The 10952-nt window shown below is 44.7% G+C and overlaps 1 protein-coding gene across 7 annotated transcripts in view; it reads left to right on the top strand.

The window, feature by feature from the left end:
• The first annotated feature begins 793 nt into the window (after positions 1-793).
• The window catches only part of ALDH18A1 (aldehyde dehydrogenase 18 family member A1), a 32332-nt gene continuing 22173 nt past the window's right edge, over positions 794-10952 (top strand). Inside the window, exons 1-3 of one of the 7 annotated variants that reach the window (XM_063162919.1) lie at positions 6681-6959; positions 8310-8529; positions 10008-10131. In XM_063162919.1, coding sequence (XP_063018989.1) covers positions 10038-10131 — 94 coding nt within the window. In that variant the 5' untranslated portion in view covers positions 6681-6959; positions 8310-8529; positions 10008-10037. The other 6 variants (XM_063162920.1, XM_063162916.1, XM_063162915.1 and 3 more) reach the window with 6 other exon arrangements.

Below are 10952 nucleotides of genomic sequence, written 5' to 3'. Positions count from 1 at the left end.
GAATATTTTAGGAAAATTTGTAGACGTATTGAGACTGAAGCTTGCTGCGATACCTTACCTCTGGCTTACTCTCTGGGACTAGGAAATAAATTTATTGTTTTTGCTGTTAAAGGTGGTCTGATTATCTAGACTGCCATCTACCATCACACAGGAAATCTGTGGGCTGCAAATACGTGAAATGCTGTGAGAATACATCACCTTTTATACTGTAATTATCTGACCTCCAACGTCCTAATTTTTAGCTCATGTTTGTCTCCTTTCACATTTTGTCATAGCAAGAAATAAGAGCTGGAAAGAGCCTTGTCCATATTCTGCCTTAAAGCATATTCAAATTCTAGCCACATGACAGCAGTGCTCGTGGGTTTAGAATCTGCAGTTTCCTATGGCAATGCATTTTCGTGTCTACTTTATCATGCTGTGTTTTTCCCCCCTGCCTGATCTGAAATAGCCTGTGTTGCAATTCAGTATCAGGCAACGTTATGACATTACCACACACAAGGCAGACTCATATGTCAGATGTACAGGAATGGAGTCTTTGTACTCCATATCAAAGGGCTGAGACAAAACTCTTTTTCTGCTGCCAGCATTCTAGCCAGAGCCATCTTTCCAACATCTCCCTTTTTTGAGGCAGTAAGTCTGTTTTTGCACTGTCCGAGTGGAGACGATCTTTTCTAGGTAATTTTTCAAGTCCTTTCCAAACATACCCCTCGTTTCTTTAGAAGACGTAATTTTAAATTTGAAAGCAGGAGCAATCTTCGAAGCCAGGGGCGGGGCGGGTGGGGCCGGAAGCGGCGGGAGGCAGCGGGGAGCCGGGCCGCGCCGTGCGGAGCCGTGCGGGTGAGTGGGGCCGGGCCGGGCCGGGCTGGGCAGCGCCGGGCTGGGCTGGCCGCAGCGGCCTCGGTGGTGCCCGCAGCGGAGAAGGGCGCGGGGCCGCGGCTCGGCTCTGGCCCGCCGGGCGGAGCACGCCCCGGGAGCGCGGGGAGCCTTGGCGGAGGGCCGGGCCGTGCTGCCCGCTCCCTGCCGCGTGGGGAACCGGGAGCGGCTCCTGCGCGGCCCGTGACAGAAGGCTGAGGGCTCTGGCGGAAAGCAGTGAGCTCAGCCTGGCAACTGCCGGGGTGCGCCGCACACCGCCCATCTCCGGAGCCCGCAGGCTCTCCAGATTCGGGGTCGCTTTTTCTCGGCGGTCTCAGAGCGTTACTGCTGCGGGGAGTTACCGGCAGTGTGGAATTGCAGTCTGATCCCCAGCGAGCACCCGACGAACTGGTAAGAGCTGCACGGGCCTCATCCATCCGGAGATCTGTGAGAGCACATCTGTTGCTCCTCTAGAGGTTTCTTTTTCCTTGCCAGAAAAGAAACCTTCTTGTGCCTACTTAAAAGATTTCTCCATGCCCAAAGAAAGTATTTAAACCCCCGCGACGCTTGCATGGCAGCTAACAGTCACTCCCTAGGTTTTGACCCAACTTTGTGATAAGCCTGTGTTCTTCACATACTGTTTCTTCACAGTACACAGAACAGGATCAGATTAGAGGTTTTTTTAAGAAACCTGATAGCTCTCTGGAAAGAGTAATCAAACTCTAGATAATGGAGACTTAAGCAAAGTTTAAATGGTTTACCAGAATTATTTGACAACTGTGTCCATATTATGAAGTCAAGAGTTTTAATTTTTTTTAATGAAAAGTAACTCAAATATTTCCATATGCTTATAAAAATTTTCCCCCTGCTTATGCCTATGCCGATGCTGTACCCTAAAACTGATGGATACTTCGAGTGTTTACCTTCTTCCCAGATTTGCTCTTGAGGATACTGAGAAGAAATTTACAAAGGGTTAAAATAAACTTTTCTTCTTTTCTTCTCTGTAGTAAACTATTTTTGTTTAGTCACTTTGGAAACAGTATCGCCTGTTCCATATTTGTGTCAGTCCGTATTTTTTGTTGTGTAAACTGCTTTGCTGGTTTATTTTTTTGCTGTATTTCCTTGCTCTTAAGCTACTGTTTTGTCATGATTGTCATAAAAATTGTGTTCAATAGCAAAGTAAGCATCTTTCAAGCTTAGCTTCAGTAATTGTTCAGCTGTTTTTATTGCACGTTGTTTTACTAGGAATACAAAAACAATGGTGTTTTTATGGATTTCTGCAGCATCTGGGGAAGAAAATATCTGAGAGTCACTGTGCATGATACTCTGAAAAGTCAGTTCAAGATGTAGTGGAAAAAAAAAAGTAAATAGAATAATAGAAATTATCACTTAAGGTATGAAATGCAGAATAAAAGACCGTATTATGCCAGTATATTAATCCTTCATCCAAATTTGAGTGCTCTGTTCTCTACTGCCGTTCCGGACTCTCCCTTGACTGGCATGTGGCACTGTGTTTGCACTAATCAAAGAGGTGGAGGAAGAGCAGTGGAGATCATTACATATATATGCAATAGCCTTGATATAAGGAAAGCAAGAGCATCCTATGCAGATGTCTTAATGGCAGTGTAGTCTAAGGAATTGCTGTGCTTCTCTCTTTCTGGTGCTAATATTCACTTGTATAGATGGGTGGGTCAGTTAGTCTCTGACCAGAGTATGACCATGATCAAGCTGTCTTGCTTGGGGACAGGAATTGCAGCTTTGATCAGAAGGTGGCAAAAGTGGTTGTTCAGGGACAACTGGAGCATGACAGCAGATGGAGGAATGAGGAGGTAGTTGCACTGTAAGTCTGTAAAATCATCAGTCATTTGAAGGTGAATAACCCCAGTCTCCACAAAGCTGGAAACTAGGAGAGTATTCTACTAGTTTTGATTGCTTTCTTGTCCTATGCGTGTACTTTATCTGGGCATCTGAAAGAGTGCTGTTCTATCTATGAGTTTGTTTTATTTTATTTGTTTACTTATGCTATGTCTGGCAATTGTACAACCTTCATTTGATGGATGTAGGGAAACTGGAGCAGAATGGGATGCTAGTTGTATCATCTTTATCTTAACAGCTGGTGCAACCTGATGTTTTACTCCTCATGCTCAAAACAGGTGATAGAAGAAAGTTGCAAGATTTAATTGAGGAAAGAGTAAAAAGATGTTAGGAAGAAGGAAATGCTTGAAAGATGCTAATTAATCCTATCTTGAGGTTTATTAGTGGTTTAATCATGCTTGATTAAATTAACCTATCCTTATGTTCCTCACTTAGAAAGTTTGATTAAAGCAGATACTCTATGATTTTTTTTCTTCTTTTTTTGTCTTTAATTAGCTGGGGAATAAAATATTTGCACAGAGATGTACTCGTGTTTCTTGCAATTATGTCTGGGATGCAGGCAGGTGGACTGAAGCATGTGTGCCTACACATATGGTATTACCATTAGGATAGTTCCATGCTTTTTCTTGAAGATGGATCTCTCTTTGGGATTACTGAAGGTTCACTACCTTTAACTGTCTGAAACTGCAGTTTTACATTGCTCACTTCTTAGTATGCTTGCAAAGTACACTAAGGTAAGTAACTGCTGACCACATAGGAAATTTAGGATTCCCTGCCACTAAAAAGGGTCCTTCAATAAAAACTGCTGGTTTCATGTGGCAAATGAAAGTACTGATTTATTTTGTATGCATTTTCTCTTACCAATTCAATATCTATTCAAATATTTGAAAAAGAAAAGCAGCTCTTCAGTATCTGCAATGGTTATGGGGAACCTGTCGCTTTTTATTTGGAAGCACATTTTATAGAAGTTGCACATGCTAAAAATTGGCCAGGTAAGCTTAAAATGAGAGCATTTCCATTTCTTTTTAGCTTTTTGAAATGAATCACAGAATATTCTGTGTTGGAAGGGACCTACAAGGATCAGCAAAGTCCTGAAAGGCTTGACTTAATATAGAAAAAAGGCTTGTCTTAATACAAGAAAAAATAAGTCTACTATTGTGATATACCTTTAGTTACCATTCTAATTTTTTGTGAGTGACCAACATTCTGGTGTTGTCATTTGATTTACTCTGCAATTGCTAATAATTGGAGTGGGGAAGAGGGGAGAGCAGGGCTTACATGCCTTATGATGATTAAACCAAATTCCATTTCTGGAAAAGTAAAGATCTCCAAATAGTCTTCTGACAAAGACCTTATGATGACCTTATTTTTGAGGTATGGTTTTTTTGTTTGTTTGGGGTTTTTGGGGGGAGAAGGATGGGGAAGATCTTATGGTTTTGATATTTTTTCTTCTTTTTAGCAGGAGCTGGGGGAGTTGTTTAATTTCCCTTGTTTGGAGAGAGTGATATGTTAATGTCAGATAATTGTGTGTTTGATTTTCTGTTAATTCTTGAGACACTGAAGTTTTTCCAAATGTCTTGAACTCCACTTCCCACCACTTGAATATTCTACATTCTTTGTGAAATTTTCTCTGCAATTTTGAGACCTTCATTTAAGATTCTTACTTGATCCCAGAAGGTGATGTTTACAATTTAAGAAAACAAAACAAAACTAAAAAATAAACAGCCCCCCAAACAAATTAACAGAAATGGCCCACAGAACAACTCCTGTGCAACAATATGGGAATTGATACTGTTGGAATTTATTTGAATTCTAATAGGAATATAGCAGTGGTACTATAACATAGGTGAGGACAGGAAACAGTATAACTAGAGTCTGAATTAAACTGGGGCATTACTGTGGATTTGGTCGTGTCTTTGAAGATGAGAAGCTGTAGATTTGTGCTTTCTACCCATTGCAGTGATGAGTGCTTGAAGATGACGCCGAGTTGGGCAGGAATGCTTGTCTGCTGTTGTGCAGGAAGGCTCTCCAGAAGGATCTGGACAGGCTGGATTGATGGGCCGTGGTACGAGGGCCCACAAGGTGAAGTGCTGGTCCCGCCCGTGGGTGACAGCGGGCCCATGGACTTCTCAAGGCCGGGGGAAGAATGACAAGAAAGGGCAGGGTGTGCTGGTCGACTGGCTGAATATGAGCCCGCAGGACAAAGAACAGCAGTGGCATCTGGCTTGTATCAGCCAGGGTGTGGCCACATGCCCAGGGCAGTGACCACTGCCCTTCACTGGGCACTGGTGAGGCCTGCACCTTTAATCCTGAAGTCAGTTTTGGGGCTCTCCACTGTAAGAAGGACAGTGAGGGACTAGAGTGTGTCCAGAGAAGGGAATGGAGCAAGGGAAGGGTTTGGAGCACAAGTCTCATGAGGAGAAGCTGACGTAGCTGAGGAGGGTCAGCCTGCAGAAAAAGAAGGCCCGGGGGAAACCTTGCTCTGTGCCATCCTCCCTGACAGGAGGATGCAGCCAGGTGGGAGTCTGGCTCTGTTCCCCTGGAACCAGTGATAGGATGAGAGGAAATGGCCTCAAGAAGTGCCAAGGGAGGTTTAGGTTGGATATTAGGAAAAATGTCTTCACAGAAAGGGTGATCAGGCACTGCTGACCGTTGCTCACAGCAGTGATAGACTCGCCATCCCTGGAGGGATCTAAAGCACCAGGCAGTGCCTGTGGCAGCTGGCAGGGCTTTTCCTAGCTGTGTAGATGTGATGCTTAGGGTTGCATTAGGGCCACCACGTTGCGGATTGGTTGCATCCAAGGCCACTGCAGTCAGGAATGCGTCCAAAAGAGGACAGCAAAGATGGTGACAGGTCTCCAGGGAAAGCCATAGGAGGAGCTGTTGAGGGCTCTTAGCTTGCTCAGTCTGGAGGAGTCTGAGGGGAGACATCATGGCACTCCGCAGCTTCCTCCCAAGGGGCAGTGGAGGGACAAGACAATGACCTCTGCTCTCTGCGGCCAGTGACAGGACCTGAGGAAACCACTGGAGCTGTGTCAAGGGACATTTAGGCTGGACATCAGGAAAAGGTTCATCCCCTAGAGGGGGTCAGGCCCTGGTCTTGGGCCCAACGCTGACAGAGCTCAAGAAGCATTTGGAGGAGTCTCAGGCATGTGGTGTGATGATTGGAGCTGTCCTGTGCAGGGCCAGGAGCGGGACTTTGATGATCTCTGTGAGTCCTTCAGTGCTCAGGATATTCAACGGTTCTATAAATTACCCCAATTCCCTTAATTTAAAAGTGACTTCAAATGAGATATGGGAAGTACGTGGAGAACAAAGCCAGCACTCTTGCAATTGTGAAGAGGTTTGGGCTGCAGTGGAGAAAAGAAAGGATGTAAACGGTTTAAGGAGCTAAAGCCAGTTTCAGAAGATTGGCTGCAGATCCCTTTCATCTGCTGTGCACCAGACGGCAAACGTGAGAGCAAGGAGAATCCAGGTTAAGGGAGGCCGCTGTGGGAGATGGCTCAGCAGCTTGTGCTTTGGGTGGGGCTGTCTGAACTAGTCTGGGGCTAGACTAAACAGTTGTTAATGCTGTAACTTACAAAGGCCAGGATTTTGTGCTGCAACGTGGAGTGGAATTACATCATCTACCGCTGGCGCCGGGGGGAAGGAGCGCGGGCGGCTACGGCGGGGCGGCGCTCGGTGACGCGACGTGGCTGCTGCCGCGGCCGCGGATTGGCTGCGGCCGAGGCCGCTCCGGGCGGAGATTGGCTGCGGTGGGTCAGCGGGGCCGCGGCGGCGGGAGCGCGCCCGTGTGTGGCCGGGCTGCCTGCGCGTGCTGCTCGGCGGGCCCGCGGAGCCCGCGGGGACCGAGAGCCCCGGGGGGAGCCCCGCGGCCGCCGCTGCCTCCTCAGGGGGGCGCCCAGGGCCCGGCCCTGCCGCCGCCGCCGTACCGCCCCTCCTGTGCTGCGCGGCTCATTGCAGGCTGGATCTGGCGGAATGAACTAACACCAGGCTCCTGCGGGTGCTGCCTGTGAAGCGCTCGGAAGGGTTCCGAGGCCCGGCTCTGCCGCCGCCGCCGTACCGCCCCTCCTGTGCTGCACAACTCTTTATAGGCTGGATCTGTTGGAATGAACTAACACCAGGCTCCTGCGGGTACTGCCTGTGAAGCGCTCGGAAGGGTTCCGAGGCCAGGACAAGGTGCTGCTCTGCCGCGCCAGGCAGTACTGCCGTGACCGCGCTGCACTGCTGGGGTGCGTTCTTGAGAGAAAGGAATCGCATGGTGCTTGCTGCTCTGAATGCCGCTTCTCTGCGCGTTTGCCATCTGCAGAACCCCGGTGAACCTATATGCAAGCTGCTCTAAAGACCATTTATTTGAAATTTTCATTTATTTTAGTCAGTTCTTCTGAACTGGCTTCTCTCTGGGAATGTTTCTAGGGTTAAAGTTTGCAGGAAGAGCTTCAGGTTTGTTTTTTTCCCCCCCTTGCAGTTGGTAAGGTAATGAAGCGGTTTAAATAATAAAAGCCTCTGTATGTTGCCGAAGATTTAAAATTTGTGTTGTGGGAAAGACTTCATAGAAATTGTGTGCATTTCCTTTGAACTTGTTTTATCTCTATTTTTTGCTTAAGTGTTTCGCAAAATAGTTCTATGGATCAGAGTTTGACTTCCAGATTTTTTCACTTGCGGGATGTTTTAATGCTCAGATATTTGCCTTTATATCTAAAACTGTGGAAACAGCTTATTTAGTTTAGTCAATTTACTAAAAGTAATTGTGGACATGGTATGGCTCTGCAGCCAACAGACTGAACGAGCAGTGTTATAGACTCTGGTTTTCAAGACACAGATTTTAGAATTTGAGATCGCTGGTTGCTTTGGAGGGTAACTAAGTCTCTGTACACTGATCTGGAACAGCATCTAAATGTACTTTGCTACTTAACAGCTGTTTTTATGATAAGTACACGAGAAGTAGGTCATGGTATTGCTTTCTGTGAGCAATAGTACAAGGATAACTTTCATTATTTAAAAAGGTAGTAGAAAAATTATATTTTTAAAGGTCACATTTGGAGACTAGTTTGGAAGAATTAGGTTCTTCTGGTAGTGGAAAAAAAATTTAAGCTGATGCTAGGGGGAATACCTGAATAATGCATTTTGCTTTTTTTTATTGCTTCCTCCAAGTAAGGCAGGAAAGTTTTATTTTTCAAAAAAATGTTTTTAATTCTACACCTTTTTTTATTTTTTTGTCACTGAATCTCAGAACCCTTCCAGCTGTGGAAGTGGTGGAAATGTGAGTGGAATGGAAAATGAGGATTAAAATTAACTTTAAATCCTTGACTGAGTGAAAGGACAGAAGGAGTTTGTTAGCCTGAAAGAAAGGCTGTAGTTACATACCCTAAACTGCGTTCTGTCTGTGGTTTCAGGCACCATCCATTTCCATTTCACATACTGATACTTGCTGCTGTTTTAAACTCTCTGTTTTCTTGCTAACTTGCTGTCCTTGCCTTGTCTCACAACCCGGTTTCAAAAACGTGCTATATTTTGTAATCTTTTTCCTTCAAAAGATCCACACTGACGCTCCTCACTCTTCATTGTCTGCATGCTTTTAGCAAAGTTGTCTCCGGCAGACGGGAGACAGCCTTCCAGAAGGACAAGGTTGCTCTTAGTTGCAAGCAGCCTGTAGTGAGGCTGTGTAGTGGTTCTCAGCAGATCAGCAGGAGCAGCAAAGGAGATGGCACAGTTTGATCGGGCCAGTGCGGGTCTGTATTCTGTGACAGCGAATGCCAGGAGGTTATTACTGTAGCCGGAGCTGAAGGTCTGACAGGAGAGGTAAGAGGAGGTGTCTGGAGGTGCAACTTCAGGTAGCATGCCTGTTTCTGTCCTTTAAGGGGCATAGTCTGCAGAGGGAGCTGAAGGGGACTGGGCAGTTCCGCTCAGGGCGTTTGTTGTGGAAAGGGGTCTGGCTAAAGAACCTGCTGTTTGCCAGCTCATGTCAGGAGTGCTGGATCTCTGAGACCCAGCTAAGACCCCCCAGAGAAGACAATGTCTAACAGAAGAGGTCAAGGTGAGCTTCAAGGTGGAAGGTTGAAACCTGAATAGTGGGAATTGTGCAGCCCCTGAGGCAGGTGCATGAGGTGCCTGGTGAGGGTTCAGAGGGGGAAACCTTTGTCTAGGTACTACTGGTCCCCTGCTTTAAGCTTACCCTGTTACGAGAAGAGAACTTTGTGACAGCGTTGCATGATCTGCTCAGAATCCTTTGTCTGCCTCATCCTGGAAATACAGAACTGCGAAGGACATTGCAGATTAATATTATTAAAGTGCCATGCAATGTAAGCTTTACTAGACAAAACAGGAGGAGCGTTATGTGCTGGTGGCTGCCTTGTCTAATGTAGATGTGTATATTTTGGTAAGGATTTTAATGAGGGATAATAGTACCCTGATGCAGAGTAATGAGGCCTCTTCAAGGGTCCTCTTTTCAATGCTTCCTCTGTATCATAGTTTGTGCAGTTTTTTTACTTTATTTCAACGTTGCTGGAAAATGGATTGAAAGCAGTGAAAGGAAGGAAAATTTTGTAAAAGGGGAAGGAGAGGTTTTGTGGTTTAAATACTGTCTGTCTGGGAGAACTGGGTTCTTCTTAATCTCATTTGTTTCCATGGTGAAACTGGATGCATTACTTGAACTTGACCTGTCATAAGAGATGGGTAATTGTATATCCCTTGTTTGCTGTGTACTTACTCTAGTGAACTTTAGAGTTAGAAGAATCCTGAGTGTTTAAAGGTTCAGTCAAGGGAAACTGATGCCAAGTGCTTGGAAATTTGTGTCTTTACTTGTAATCACGGATAAGTAATTTGATAGTGCTCAGGGAAAAGTGAATGAGCATATTTCCTGTATTGAATAGGGCTGAGATTCATGAAAAATCTAGTAAGATGCTCTGTTGTGAGGTGTACAGAGAAGTCTATATGATAGAACCTCTCTACTTCTATCTTTTTCTTCCAGGCTTCTCCATGATAAAAATATTACTTTTATCCATTGTAGGTACATTCACTAATAGTGGTTTCCCTTCTCAGGGAGCCATGCTTTATTCTTTACCTTTAATAAAGATCTGGCAGCAAGTAAGGAAGAGGGGCCTTCAGTTCTTCTATGTCATAGTCTGTGTGCAAATTCTGCAAAATGGAGAGTTGTCACAAGGAAATTGTATTAAGATGGTACAGGAAAAGAGGAGTTGGACTGAGGGAGTGGGCGAGGAGAAAAATATAGATGAAAAGTCATTGTTATTTAACCATCCTCCCTTCGTTTTAACTTGCAGATATCCTTGATTTGCAGAAGGCATCTCAAAATGTTGTGTCGAGCTGCTCTGAGCCCGCTTGTCCGTTCCCCTGGATGGTGCTTTGTCTCACCGCCACATGTCACCGCAGCCATTTCTCGTTTATGTATGTATGAGAGAAAGCACACATTCCTAAAATGTTGGTCAGTATGTGTCTGGGCATGCCTCTGCTCTTTCCTATGCTGGAAGGAAAACCACCTCATTAACATCATTGAAAACTTACAACCTCTGAAGTGAGCTGTAGTTGAAGCTCTACTTTCTCAATGTTACTTTCTCCCTTAACTCAGTAATATTCAGCTGGATGTCTGTGTATTTTTCATTCTGACGTACATTTCAAGGAAAATAAAGTTGTAAAAGTAATGCTGCTGTATAAGTTCCTTATTTCAACCTCATACATTCCTGGAAAACAAGATCTGATTGTGTCTGCTCCTGCATTTTCAGATGTCTTGAGTAAAGCAAAGGACAAAACTCAAATTTACTTGTATTAAATTCAAGTGGAAAGTGCATGCAGGTTTTATATAGTTTAAATACATAGGTGCCCTGTTAATAGTTCTTCCCTGAAAACCTAATTTAAGAGAACGATTAAATGTCTGCTTGATTAATGGTCTGAAATATGGAAGGTAAGGATAGATAAACTCTATTAGAACAAGAGAGTAGCTGCTTACCATTGCATGCAAGAATTATTTCCCACTGGTCTATCTGCTAATAGTTTTCCTTTATTAATAACTATATGAATTAGATGTTAAAATCTTGAAACTTCTAAACTTTTTATTTATGAGCTACAGCTCTGTTGACTTCTGTATTTGTAACATTTCTAAGTATTCCTCATTTTCTGAAGTCAGTAATTTTCACAGTGCTACCTATGAGAAGTTTGTTCCCAAGTATTGGTAGTATCCAGCAGTGGAGCGACTCCTGTCACTTCATCAG

This window comes from Melospiza melodia, chromosome 9 (assembly GCF_035770615.1).
Source record: "Melospiza melodia melodia isolate bMelMel2 chromosome 9, bMelMel2.pri, whole genome shotgun sequence".
In the NCBI taxonomy this organism is placed as follows: domain Eukaryota; kingdom Metazoa; phylum Chordata; class Aves; order Passeriformes; family Passerellidae; genus Melospiza; species Melospiza melodia.
This window is presented reverse-complemented; position numbering and strand designations above follow the sequence as displayed.